Here is a 15,056-nt window from a genome sequence, read left to right as displayed (position 1 = left end):
ATCACAGAGATTGGCCGGCGGGGGGAGGGAGGGAGGTATACAACAGGGAAAAAACCCCACAGTTTTTATTTTAAAAAAAAAAACTAATTAAAAACAAACACAAATAAACAAACACACACTGGGGGGGGGGGGGGGGGGACGGACGGGCGATCAGACCCCACCAACAGAGAGCTCTGTTGGTGGGGAGGAAAGGGGGGAGGAATCACTTGTGTGCTGTGTTTTGCGGTCCTGCAGCTTGGCCTTAAAGCTGCAGTGGCCAATTTAACGAAAATGTGCCTGGTCTTTAGGGGGGTTTAACACAGCAGTCCTCAAGAGGTTAAGGAATGGTTTAGGCAGTGGACATGGTCAGAATAATGACAGGTGGGGTCAGGAGTACAGGGTGATTAGGTAAGGGGGAGGCGTATCCAAGCAACCCCAAAAAGCAGGTATCCAGTATCTTGAGAAATCTCTCAGTTTTCAATGGTGAAAGTCCAGTTTATTGGACTCTGCAGTAGCAGAAGACAACCGCTTTGCAAAACCTGGGCAAGGGGCACACGCTACTACTTTGTGATAAACATGGAATTTGTTATTAATAAAGTTGGCAAACTCCTACCATTTACCTTGTGGGGACAAAAATACATTTTGAAGTACCCTCCCACTTTAAATACCAAATAAAATTACTAGTCATGCTGTTTCTGTCCATATTATAGGGCATTACCCATTTGAAAAAGCTGAAAAAGAATAGCACTGACAAAAAATTATATCCTGAATAAAAGGAGGACGTACTTGATCATGAGGCTTTTCATGTCTCGGTCTTCGCCTTCTTTTAAGTCAAACTTGCTGGTTAGTGAAAGAGAGATTTCGGTTTTAGCCATCTGACTAAGCGCATTCTCTTTATTGGGATCATTAGAATCAATGGCTCCCTCGCCTAAAACATATAAAAAGAATACAATATATAATGTATACAGCAGCTTGACAACTTTCTGTAGGCAACCACAAACATTCTGTAAAACGTCACAAGAGGACAAGACAACTTTATATTTATCTAGGCGCTTAGACAAGAGGAGCATAGCAGAGGAAATGAGAGGACAAGACTGGGCCATCAGGTCACAGTGACATGAAACACAGAGGACACAGAGGATGTCTCACCCAGAAAAGATTCCACATCTGGAACGGTTCCGAGATCTTCGAGCAGCTCGTGTAGAACGTCATTGTGGTCAGGTGATATAGCATCCTGATGTTCTACCAGCAACTACACAGATAAGAAAAAAAAACAGCTCCATAAATATATAAAATGTTATCACTTCTTCAGAATTGGCTGCTTAGTAAGCTGGATAATTAGACTCGTGACTACAGAGCCAACCACAAACCACTGAAATACATGCAAAGTCTTTACATTTCATCCCGTGATTAGCCAGTCATTCGGTGGTTACTAATGAAGCCTTCCTGTTTGGGGATCCAGTCCCTTCCCTGGCATGGAATTTATAGGTCCTGTTTTCAAGGTTTCCTTGTGCCGTAATCTTGGTTTGCAAGCATAATTCGTTCCGGAAACATGCTTGTAATCCAAAGCGCTCTCATATCAAAGCGAATTTCCCCATAAGAATTAATGGAAACCCAGGTAATTCGTTCCACAATCCATAAATCGTTATAGTAGAATAGTATTCAATAAAAATTTAAACAAGACTTTCACTATAACGAGCTGATCATTGCCATCTATTGGCTCACCCCAACCTTTGGTTTTTTTTGTGTGGCTTTAACAAGGAACGTATCCAATGACTTTTTAAAGATTTTACTTTGAGGATTTCATGGAATTGCAACTTTGCACAGTCTCTACACTCAGATTAAGTACAATTAAGTACAATCCTGCAGCGCCAACGGGAGAAGAACAATCGGCTCAGCTTTGATGACGCGACTCATGTGTACTTTTTTTTTTATGTTTGTATATCAACTCATCATTTCACAAACATGTTTGCTTGTATATCAAAGCGCTCTTAAACCAAGTTACTCTCAATCCAATGTTTTACTGTATACATGTGTATTCCACTTTATTAGTGCTGTTAGAACGCCTGATTTGCATACGTGTTCTGAGTCAGTTACTAGGAAAGTATTGGAGGCAGGAGATCAGCAACATGAGTTGACTTTTATATGGAAGTCAGCAATGGCTGCTCCTATATGCCTCTCACTTCAAGTATCCTTTACTGTATGGTGCTCCAGAGCTAGGGAGTGGTGTTCACAGAGACACTCTTCACACTTCATAAATATACCAGGCAAAAAGGCCCACCCTTTAAATAACAAGCGCTAGGCCAATGGGCATGTGCCGTTACATGCGGCGATAGTTTGTTTTTGAACAGTTGACATGCTGGATTAAATAGCGGAGGATTGTTACAATCCAGTTTGACTTTCACAGGGTTTTCCAGGATTGTGTAAATGGATAGTTTACACGATCGTTAGTTTATGACTGCACCAACAACGCTAGCAGATTCGGCCTAATGGTTCAGGGAACAATCGTTTGCCGGCGGAGTCCCCCAACCCATCTGCCCGTGGGTACTTAGCTTAAAGCGGTCTAACACCCAGCATTTCAACTTTGCTTTAATAGATTGCTTACAGCTTAAAAACTATTATGCCAGAATTTTTTTTAAGCAGAAATTCCCTGAATAGTTAAAACTATTTTAGTGCTGTATTTTGTGTTGTAACTATGTTCTGTTCCTTTCTGACTGCTTGACTTGTCCTGTATCTGTATCTAAATCCTGTATCAGTACCCTGTATGTGCCAAGACCAATTCCAGGCACGACCCAGTCGTGCTTGGCGATAATAAAGATTCTGATTCAGCTAGGATTTTGCTTCCGAGCTGTGCTTTAGATACAATGTATCATGTTTGGAATGTAAATAACCATAAGTCTCTCAGAGAACACAGAGGGCTTCCCAGACAGGCTTTGCAGAGGTTTATTTACATTCCAAACATGATACATTTGTATCTAAAGCCCAGCTCAGAAGCGGAATCCTAGCTGAATACAGCACTAAAATGCTGAGTTTTAACTATTCTGTGAATTTCTGCTTAAAAAAATTCTGGCATAATAGTTTTTAAAGAGGAGCTGTTCGGTATAAGGTCTCAGAGAAAATAAACACATATATCAGTAGCTAAAGATTGGCTGTACTTACATTACATATGTATTTCACTGTCCATGTTTGTACTTCACAGAATTTTTATATAGTATATGCAGAGATTGATGCTCCTGACAGCTCATGGCAGGTTCCATGTTTTTCTGACTTCTATGAAGCCAAATGTGTCGTCATGTCCTGCCTGCTTCCTGATCACAGACAAGCTCGTACTGAATAACACAGTGTGCAGTGAATATTAATTAGCCATGTGGCTAGGAACAATAGCTGACTCCTGCAGTGTACTCTGCCCGGAGATTTATCAGTGCTACGCGCTGGACTGATTACAAGCTGCTGTAACGTCTCATTAGCAGCCGAGGGGAGGGGCCCAGAATGCTTTTCAGTATAGTATGCGGCTTGCGTCCTGCTTGGGTCTAACAGCTTTGCTGATAAGCACACATCAAAGGTAAGAGAGATTTTTATCTTCAGTAATGCCTTTTTGGCTTCCTTCTAAACTGTTTAACACAGGAGAATAGAGGTTTAAATTAGCTTCTGCAGCCTGACAGTTTCTCTTTAAGCTGTAAGCAATCTATTAAAGCAAAGATGAAATGCTGGGTGTTAGACCGCTTTAACATTTCACAGTGATTGACAGAAATTAAATGACACCTGAAGTGAGAGGGATATGGAGGCTTCCATATTTATTTCTTTTTAAACAATGCACATTGCCTGGCTGTCCTGTGGATACTCTGCCTCTAATACTTTTAGCCATAACCTCCTAGCCAGCATGCAGATCAACAGTTTCTGACTGAAATCTGACTAGATTAGCTGCATGCATTTTTCAGGTGTGCGATTCAGACACTACTAATGCCAGAATGATCAGCAGGATAGCCAGGCAACAGATATGGTTTAAAATGTAATAAATATGACATCCTCCACATACCTCCCGCTTTAGGTGTCTTTAAGAATGTATAAATTGGAGCGAGGTAAGATTTTACAATCTTACGATTTTAAAATTGGCAAACATTAACCTCCCTGGTGGTATGAATCGTGCGGCTGCGCGGCCGCGGGAGGGTTTTTCTCACTTTTTTTTTTTAGCATGTAGCTAGCCTAGCGCTAGCTACATGCTTCCCCCCTCCCCGCGGCGTTCGCCCGTCCCCTCCGATCGCCGCCGGCGCCGCTTGCCCATAAGGAAATCCCGTTCTGAACGGGATTTCCTTGAGGGCTTTCCCCGTTGCCATGACGACGAACGGAGTGACGTCATCGACATTGCCGACGTCGTGATGTCACAGGGAATCCCGATCCACCCCATAGCGCAGCCTGGCGCCGATTGGCCAGGCTGCGTAAGGGGTATGCGGGGAGGGGGCCCATGTATCGCGGCGGGTAGCGGCGCATCGGCGGCAATCGCAACAAACACGCAGCTAGAAAAGTGCTAGCTGCGTGTTTGAAAAAAAAAATGATGCAAATCGGCCCAGCAGGGCCTGAGCGGCACCCTCCCAGTGTCCAGCACGGGGTTACCGCTAAGGAGGTTAAATAATTTATAAATATTGAAAACAAAATTATATCTGATAGTGGAGGAAAGCTATGTCTGCAATAAACAATACTGGGTAGGATTGCATAAATGGATTCTGGGAAGGCAACATTTACATTTCATAATTGCGTTACTTTGCAATCACCAGACAAATGCAGCAATCACATGCCCAGACCAAACAGAAGCAGACACTCGTGGCTGGCGCATACTATTCTATTCATACAGGATCTCGTCATCAACAAAAACTGCAATATAATAGTCAAATTGTAATTCTGCACTAATGAGTCAGTGCAAGGTTTAACAGTATTGCCATCTGCATCCCTAAGCAGAGGGTAAATGTAGAGAAAACACAAAAGAGGAAGACAATCTATTCAGAGGTTATAGAACCGTATTCTTGATTTTATGCCACATAAAATCACACACATATAACGTTGGTACATTAGATTTCAGCAATAGCAATATTGACACAGCTGTGTTATGGCTATAGATGTTTGCACCAATAAATATCCCTGAACTTTCTCCTAAGCTCAGCACTAACCCTAAAAGCCCAGCTGTAGCAAGACCTGTACAGGAAAAATGCTAATTGTAATCAGGATAAGTGAATATAAACAGTGTAAAGAAGTACTGGACAGAATACCTTTTATTCCTGGGTAAAATGTGCATGGAACTGCAGTACAACTTGCTGTTACCCCTCTCTGGATTCAACTGGTGGGTGTGTAGCCGAGGTGCGACCATGTGACATGCAAAGTGGGAAAAACAATACATCCAACACTACATTTCCCAGAATCCTTGCATTACAATTAAATATGTATGTGTCAACATGAGGAGGTGGTACTTTGTAGATTACAGAAAGTAGGCGTTTCCAAATTTAAGTTGTGATAGCAGGACATAGCAGGGCTTATGTCTGTATGGATAGGTGCACAGCTTCAATGAGGATTTTTCAATTTGTAAAAGTTCAGTTGCAAAGATAATACTTGTACTGACTACTTTTTGCCTTTTCTCACTTTTAGGTTTGGTCTGGCTTGGTAACCCGAGTGATAAGGAGGCTGTGAAATATCTCTCTCACCTCGGGTACACTTTAAGCAATGTGGTTGTGGGCAATTATCTATGCGTAGCATTTTAACAGAGCTGTTCAATTCTGTGCCATTTCATCTCAGCATTACACCTGCTTTCTAATGCTGGGAATACACGTTAAGTTTTCACTTCAGATAGATGGGTTCGATAGATAAATTCCAACCCGTGGGATCTGGTCGATTCTACTTTCGTTTCGATTCTCCTAATTCAAGTGAATGTAAATTGATAAGAAAAGATAAGGAATCGAGAGAAGAATCGAGCGGCGAATCGAGAGTAGAATCTATCGAAAGCGAAAACGACGGCAAAAAAACGCAAAAACACATCGTGTATTCCCGGCATAAGGGTCCTTTCACACTGGGGCGGTCCAGCATTTTTACTGCAGTCCACCGCAGGGCAATGTTAGTCTTTATGGCCTTTCATACCAACACGGAGCGAAGCAACGCTTTCCCCGTATCCACGGTGTGAGGGCAAACCTACGTTACCGTGCGGCTTTGCACGGACCTCAAGTCATGCAAGTCTATGGCGTTGCGCATGCTTGGAAGCCTATTTTGGCAATACGCTTCCGCGCACACGATTGCTTCGCAAACAAGAAGTGAGCATCACTTCCTACTTGGCCGGCTGCCAGTCGGGGATTACCACATTCTACAGTGGTAATTCGCAAAGGCCTACTTTTTGGCAGTGTGGCATCTAAGCCGCACCACCAATCCGCAGTCTAAAATCAGCCCTAAAGTTGCAGGACTTACAATTACCAGTTTAGGGGCTTAGTGCTGGTTAGTGTAAGAGTTAAGCTTTAAACCGGAATTAGACTTGTCACCCAAAATGATCAGATTTTATATTTTGAGTTTATATCTCTTCTGCAGTTGACCCAACTCAGGTAAACAGCTTTAATCCATTTTGAAATGATCTTTTTTCATCTAATTTCCATTGCATCTCTAAGCAGTGACCTTTCCCAGCAGCTGCAGCCAGAAGGGAGAAAAAAAAAAGATGTGTTGCAGTTCCAAGCACATTTGGCGCATTAAAAGTAAAATAAAATGATATTTTGTGCAGCAGTTTGATTCTGTATCTTTAAAGGATACCCAAAGTGATATGTGACATGATGAGATAGACATGGGTATGTACAGTGCCTAACACACAAAAACACAAATAACTATGCTGTGTTCCTTTTTTTCTTACTCTGCCTGAAAGAGTTAAATATCAGGTATGTAAGTGGCTGACTCAGACATGAAGTGACAGTGTGACCCTCACTGATAAGTAATTTCCTTTTTTTTAGCTCTTTCTTGCTCTCAGAAGCCATTTTCTGCTAGGAAAGAGTTTTATAGTTGGAATTTCTTTTCAGTGAGGGTCACACTGTAGTCACTTCCTGTCTGAGTCAGCCACTTACATACCTGATATTTAACTCTTTCAGGCAGAGAAAGAAAAAGAGGAACACAGCATAGTTATTTGTGTGCTAGGCACTGTTCATACACATGTCTATCTCATCATGTCACATGTCAGTTCGGTTATCCTTTAAATTCACTGCTGGCTGGCATTAGAATTTACTGTGTTCAGTTTTTGGTTTCATTGGGCTTTTATGCGTTTTCCCTTTCACAGGGTTTGGAGGGGTTTTCAAGAGAGATTCACACTGGTACCATGTCTGTATTGTGAAATGCATACCAATATTAACTCCTTACACTCACAAAGTATATTCACACAGCAACCTGCAACACACACAGTGACAAAAGCCACTGTAATAGTGTCAAATATGGAAGGCATTTATTAGAAAATAACAAAACTGCAGTACTTTGTATTATGCTAGTTCACCGGTGACAAAGCTTTGTTTATTTGTGATTACTGTAAAAAGTGCACAAACAAATACAAATACAAACCCACAAAGCAGCTGTGAAGTACTAAGGGCTCTTTCACATCAGAGCTTGCGTTAGAGAACGCTCAAAGCATACGTTTTGTTGTATGCCTTTTACTGCGTTTTGATATGCGTTGCACTGCAGTGAGTGTGCGTTTTTAATCCGTTTTCAATCCGTTACTGCACATAGAAAAACGCAGGTAATTTTTTTTTCTTTTAGTTGTCAACTTTCTACATTGTTCCTCTGTTGCATTCTGGGACTGATTGCCTGCGTTAACGGATTAAAAACGCGCATAGTGTGCGTTTTACATTGACTAACATTGTAACGCATAAAGCTAGCGTTGGCCAAAAAACTGCGCCTGGGTGCAGTGGAACGCAACGCACAAAAAGGCTGCGTTATATGTGAAAGCTAAAATGAAAGTCTATGGACTTTCATTTCACCTTGGGTAACGCAAACTTTATCCTTTGCGTTGAAACGCAGAAAATCTGCCCTAATGTGAAAGAGCCATCTCATTTTTAACATTTATGGAGAATTTTGACATTTATGCAGGTTTCCTTTTAGAATATGCTTTCAAAATTGGGATGGGATGAAAAATAATATGAATGATATTTTTTTTTTTACTATCCAGCTCAATAAGGCCCGGTTCACATTAGCGGTGGCTATCCGGAATCGCCGTGCTGAAACCGCACCGCATGCGGAACGGACAAAACGGACGCACGGCATAGCAATGTAAGTCTATGCCACCGTTCACATGCGTCCGTTTCGTCCGGACCGGAGCCGGACCGGATCCGGACTCCGGCGTCCGTTCCAACATGCGCTATTTTTTGGTCCGGCTCCTCCGGCAGCCGTATCCGGGGCGGAGCCGGACTGCACCATCCGGCCAATACAAATCAATGAGAACCGGATAGCGCACAACACACTGGCTAAAAATCCGGATGTTCTACCCCACTTCCTATGAGGATTGTTGCGGCGATATTGGATCGGGGACACATGGGCAAGCATTTTGGAGTGGAGCAGCACGAGCTGGAGATGTTGGCAGCATGTTGGAGGTGGAGGTGAGTGCTAAACAGCGGAGGGCCTGATTCCACAGGTCCCCCTTCTGCTGACCTCCCAGACCCCAACATTTTTTTTGTTTTTTACGTAACTTTTGCCAAACGGATCCGGATCGCATCCTGATGAACACCTGATGCAACCTGACCGGATCCGGATCTGATCCGGATCAGAACCATACGGTTCCGGTCCGGATCCGGTCAGGTCATCCGGTCCGTTTGGCAGACAACCGCAAGTGTGAACGGGGCCGAAATCAGAGCCACTCCCACGTCAAAGTCTGTTCACCCAGAACGCATTGCTTAATATACAACATGTATAGGCCCTAAACATCTGTTTTGAATAAGTCATGTTAGCAATAGGCCCTATGGGACATATTACTAAGTGTGAGCCCTTACAGCTCTTGCTATGGAACAGAACCAAGACTGAAGATTGTCAATCTGTACTGCCAAACTCTATGTGAATAAATGAATGAAGAGTTCAAAGTCCTGACCTGTAGTCTGATCTCTGGTGTATTAAGACAAGGAAGGATGCCAATGATAATATGAAATCAGCTCCAGAATGTACAGAAATGTGTGTGTGGGTGGAGGGCTCACGATTTAAAATGTGGGTCAGACATACATACCTGCTGGCAACATAAAAAAGTAATCATTGCCAGAAGAGTATTATACAGTGACCCAATCGCTGAGCCATGGAACCTGCATGTACGGTACTAGAGTGGTGCAACTACCACGCATGGGGCCCACAGCAAAACTTTGTCCGTCTCTCCCCCCAAAGGTTAGAAGTACGGGGCGCCCCAACAGCTTTAGGCACCCCCTGCAGTCGTATGGGCTGCTCCTCTGTAGTTTATTATTCTTATTTAGTATTTATATAGCACCAGCATCTTCTACAGCACTGTACAATATATATATATTTTGCCACTTAACTGTCCCTTGTCCCTGTCTACAGTATATGTATCGTGTAGTGTATATATTGTAGTCTAGGGCCAATTTGGGGGGAAGCCAATTAACTTTTCTGTATGTTTTGGGGATGTGGGAGGAAACCGGAGTGCCTGGAGGAAACCCACACAGACACTGTGAGAACATACAAACTCCATGCAGATAGAGCCCTTGCTGGGATTCGAACCGGGGACCCAGCTCTGCAGGGCAAGAGAGCTACTCTCTATGCCACCGTGCTTCTGCTGTCACTTCTTCAGGCAAAATGAGTTTAAATAAAATCTGTATCCAATTTTTATTGGAGGGAGACTCTATGCAGAGTCTCAAATTGTGTCCAGCTCACAACTTGAGTCTTAAAAACTGCCTGCCCCATCGGCCCTCCCTAAGCTATTCCCATTGGCCGTCTATCACTCAACCCCTAGTCATGTGTTATAAGTCACAAGTTGGCATTGGTTTAGCGATATTTGACCAATGGGAGCAACTTAGTGCAGGGGAACGCAGCGGTTTCCATTGTGTTTTGAAAAATGCATTCTCAATTACCTGAATGTGAATCACAGCAAAAACGCATTCGATTTTGCCTTGATTCTCATTCAAGAGGATAAAATGAGTTTTTCTAAACGCAAATGCTATGGAAATGCTGCAGATCCGCAGCTAGTGGAAAAGGGCCTTTAAAGAGACTCCGTAACAAAAATTGCATCCTGTTTTTTATCATCCTACAAGTTCCAAAAGCTATTCTAATGTGTTCTTGCTTACTGCAGCACTTTCTACTATAACAGTCTCTGTAATAAATCAATGTATCTTTCCCCTGTCAGACTTGTCAGCCTGTGTCTGGAAGGCTGCCAAGTTCTTCAGTGTTTTGGTTCTGTGATGAATCTCCCCCCTCCAGGCCCCTCTCTGCACACTGCCTGTGTGTTATTTAGATTATGGCAGATTCTCTCTTATCTTTTACAAGCTGGATAAATCCTCCTCTGAGCTGGCTGGGCTTTCACATACTGAGGAATTACACACAAGGGCAAAGCTGTTTGCAAGAAGAAAAGAGCAGCCTGAAACTTCAGTGCATGAGAGATGCAGGGGGAAAGAAACATACAAATGATCTCTTGAGATACAAAAGGAAGGCTGTATACAGCCTGCTTGTGTATGAATGTATTTTCTATGTGGGGACATACTGTACATCAACCTACTTCCTGTTTTGGTGGCCATTTTGTTTGTTTATAAACAAACTTTTTAAAACTGTTTTTAACCACTTTTAATGCGGCGGGGAGCGGCGAAATTGTGACAGAGGGTAATAGGAGATGTCCCCTAACGCACTGGTATGTTTACTTTTGTGCGATTTTAACAATACAGATTCTCTTTAAGCCACAGCTACAGTTTACTAACCAATTTCCTCTGCTGTAACCTATCAGACCTTATAGGGTAACACAGGGAGAAAATGTTTGCACTTTACTTTCTTATTACATTTAAAAAAGAAAAAAATACACAAATCTGAGTCTAGCAGTAACCAGAGCCGGATTAAGGCCAAATGGGGCCCTAAGCAAAGTAGCAGGTTTGGGCCCCTCCCTTAGCCCCCTCTGCTCCCCACCCCTGCATAAAATTATTATTATTTAGTATTTATATAGTGCTGACATCTTCCGCACAGAGTATATAGTCTTGTCACTTAACTTTCCCTCAGAGGAGCTCACAATCTAATACCTGCCATATTCATGTCTATGTATGTATCGTGTAGTGCATGTATCATAGTCTGGGGCCAATTTATGGGGAAGCCAATTAACTTATCTTTATGTTTTTGGGGTGTGGGAGGAAACTGGAGTGCCCAGGGAAACCCACGCAGACACAGGGAGAACATACAAACTGCTTGCAGAGGTTTCCCTGACTGGGATTCAAACCGGGAATCCAGCACTAAAAGACGCTATAGCACTGACATCTGCATCACAGAGTACACAGTCATGTCACTGACTGTCCTCAGAGGAGCTCACAATCTAATCCTGCCATAGTCATATGTCCTTCCATATTATTATTATGTATTTATATAGCTCTGACATCTTCTGCAGCACTTTACAGAGTACATAGTCATGTCACTGACTGTCCTCAGAGGAGCTCGCAATCTAATCCTACCATAGTCATAGTCTAAACGTCCTTCCATATTATTATTATGTATTTATATAGCTCTGACATCTTCTGCAGCACATTTCAGAGTACATAGTCATGTCATTCACGGTCCTCAGTAGAATTCACAATCCAGCTGCTCCTGGCATGCATTGCCAATGAGGCCGGGAGCAAGCTTCAGGAGCAGCCCTTCGAAGTGCGGCCAGGATGGTGACCCCTGTAGGTAACCAATTGCACTCCCTCTAACCCCCTGGCACCCCTTATAGCATGCAGTGTTCCAAACCTTCTTTATGGGGAGGTTCAATGCAAAAACATATTTTTTTTATGTGCACAGTTACCTTTAAGCTCCAGAAGTGTGATTGTACAAGGTGGGAGGGGGATCACTATGTCCTAGGATCAGATACAGGCAACTGAACTCAATGACACCAACCTCAGCTTCTACACAGACCTGTCTGATCCAGCTGGACAAGACACAGACAGCAGGAGAGGCGATTTGGCTGGAGAACTCTGCACTGCAGTGCACAGCATGTCTCTCAGACACAGCCCGTCACTGATCCTGCACTTCTTGTCTCTAGTCTGCTCTAAAACGGAGTGCTGAGCTCTGCCGCCAAATCAAATCTCCTGCTGTGTCTCCACCCCAGGTGGCTTAAGCAGGTTTTTCCCCTTCTACAGATCAAGTTAGGTGCCTGTGGGGTTGGAGAACAGCTATGAAGAGGACAGAGGACTCCTGGACCCATGCTGCAGCCTGCACTCACTCACTCTCCTGCAAGCTGCTGTGCACGGTGGACAGGGATTTGTGGGCGTGTCCAGCTCAATATACTGGCTCTCTCTTTTTCATTGGCAGAGAGAGGCCTGAAATGAAAGGGACTTACTGATTGGTGGGCGGGAGGGGCAGAAAGAGGCCTGTTCATTTTTTTTTTAGCTCAGCTACCCGGGGACAAGCCTGACTACGCAGGGACACTACAGTTGTGGCAATGAACTCCTTTTTAGGTGTACACCTGTCCCAAAAGGACAGACAGTATGGACACTAACTATTTAGTGTCATTTGGAAAGACTGCCTCTCCAAATATGGACAGTTGGCAACCCTGATGGGGCCCTTTAGACCCTGAATGGGGCCCTAAGCAGATGCTTGATTTGCCTGGTTGAAAATCCAGCCCTGGGAGTAACATAATCGTGATAGCACGCTTTCTGCAGGTCTATAGTTTACCCTAAAAGCTGACCATACATGGATCAATTATGGCCCACTGCCAAGTCTATTAATCCCTATTCAACTGAAATTCAATTGGATACTGATCGATTCCTAACCTATGTAACAAACTGAATTTCAATAGACTAACAGAAATGCATCAAGCATTGATTGAGCTGTAAGCTTTGTACTGCAAAGCAACGCTAAAAGTGTGTGCACATGCACTACTTCGGCCAAAGACACATCCGTCAGACCCTCCCGCTGGGCGGACATTCAGCCAACAGTAGCACGTGTGTATGCGCTGTCAGCAGACTGATAAGGCTGTTGCTGAACGATCCGCTGAGGACCCATTGTTGGCGGAAGTAGTGCAAAGTATGAGAGAGAACAGAGAACAAAGAGGTTGCTGGGTTCACCGGATGGCGTCAATTCACCAGAGAGGATTTACTAAGAGAAAAAAGGTAGGTAGTTTATCTCATGAGGTATTTTAACACTCTGGAGTCAATTCACCAGTGTGAGAGGACAGAGAGAAAAATGTTAGATAGCAGGGGATAATGGAGAGATATGCATGAGGAAAGTGTGAGAAAGCAGAGAGTTAGGTAATCGGTATTAATGATTTACATGGGATACTTTTCCTCTCTGTAAGCTTGAAAGTGAAGCATTGTGGGTAGGAGGCGGAGTTTTACCACTACGTGACAAGAGTATTCCCGCCTTTTACTGCCGGATCATATCATAAATCATATCACGAGTGAGTCTGAACTTCTTCACCACCTCTGTCTCAGTAAAATTATCAAGAACTGTTCTCTCACGAAAAATACGAGGGGCGATTAAACAGACCCTCCTCCTTCTCCTTCGTCTCCTCATAATAGAAGCAAGCTCTAAGGCCTAGTGCACACCAGAGCGGTTCGGCTGCGTTTTGTGATCCGCTTGCGGCTGCGGATACGCTTGGGTAATGTATTTCAATGGGCTGGTGCACACCAGAGCGGGAGGCGTTTTGCAGAAACGCATACTCCCGGGCTGCTGCAGATTTTGGATTGCGGAGGCGTTTCTGCCTCAATGTTAATTATAGGAAAAACGCAAACCCGCTCTGAAAAACGGCACTTCAGAGCGGTTTGCCAGGTGGTTTTTGTTACAGTAGCTGTTCAGTAACAGCTTTACTGTAACAATACATGAAATCTACTACACCAAAAACACTTCACAAAACCACAAAATGCTAGCTGAAACGCTACAGAAAAATAAGAAAAAGCTTTCAAATTCTGCTAGCATTTTTGCGGATCTGCTAGCGGTTTTTGGTGTGCACCAGGCCCGACAGAGTAAGCTCAAAAGGCTCCATCTTCCACATCAGCAGCTGCTGTGTGAAAACCACGATATCTCCAGGTTCATTCAGGGGATAAAGAGATGAAAAAATAACGAATGGCCACACCCCCTTTCTTCCCTGGTGAATTGTGATTTGGAGAAAAACTAACTACTAACTATCACTTATTTATCTCATACTTATCTCACATTTATCTCTTGCATTTCTCTCTGTCGATATTTTCCCCTATACTTCAGGAGAATTGCTATTTGGAGATATCACAGGAGGTAAATTACCTCCCAAGAGATAAATAGGTTGGTAACCTCTGGTGAATTGACGCCAATGTGTTTCATGCCCGATTGTGCACTCAGAGGCAATTAGAGCAAGTACTTGAAAAAAGAGCAGGTGAGGCACTAATCGTTGCAACAGAAGATACCTTTTAATCTATGGTGATAGGCACATCAGTGGGGGTGAGGGAGGCCTGACAGCGGTTTCGCTTTTAAACCAAAGCTTCCTCAGAGGCCAGAAGAGAACTTCTGTGGATTAAAAGGTATCTTCTGTTGCAACGATTAGTGCCTCACCTGCTCTTTTTTCAAGGCGGAAGTAGTGCGTGTGCACGCACCTTAAGGGCCATTGATCCTCCACTGTTCCTCCCCCACTTTCCCTACACTAAGATTTTACAACATGTTCAATGAGACTTTTGATTGATTCACTTCCGTTGATTCTTGGCAGTTTATTGATCAGATATGTAGAAACAATAGATGAATATAGCAGATGTGATCAAATTGATCAGAAATCGACTGGGGCTCAATCCCTCGGCTGACTGTTTTGGGCTGTACAGACGTGTCCTTACTCTAGAGCAGAGGTGCCCAATGCATCGATCACTATCGACTGGTCGATCACACACGATTGTTTGGTAAGAGTACAAACCGGCCCTGAGTGGAGCAAGTGAGCGGATGTGCATCACTTTCCTATA

The 15,056-nt window shown here is 43.5% G+C and overlaps 1 protein-coding gene across 3 annotated transcripts in view; it reads right to left on the bottom strand.

Moving 5' to 3' along the window:
- The window catches only part of IQGAP2 (IQ motif containing GTPase activating protein 2), a 436,318-nt gene that overhangs the window by 14,347 nt on the left and 406,915 nt on the right, over positions 1-15,056 (bottom strand). For all 3 annotated transcript variants that reach the window (XM_068248838.1, XM_068248829.1, XM_068248846.1), the window contains 2 exons: positions 1,129-1,231; positions 766-907 (listed from right to left, as the gene is read on the bottom strand). In XM_068248838.1, coding sequence (XP_068104939.1) covers positions 766-907; positions 1,129-1,231 — 245 coding nt within the window. The remainder of the gene's footprint in view (positions 1-765; positions 908-1,128; positions 1,232-15,056) is intronic.

This window comes from Hyperolius riggenbachi, chromosome 1 (genome assembly GCF_040937935.1).
Source record: "Hyperolius riggenbachi isolate aHypRig1 chromosome 1, aHypRig1.pri, whole genome shotgun sequence".
Lineage (NCBI taxonomy): Eukaryota > Metazoa > Chordata > Amphibia > Anura > Hyperoliidae > Hyperolius > Hyperolius riggenbachi.
Note: the sequence above shows the minus strand (reverse complement) of the source record. Positions and strands in the feature narration are given on the sequence as shown.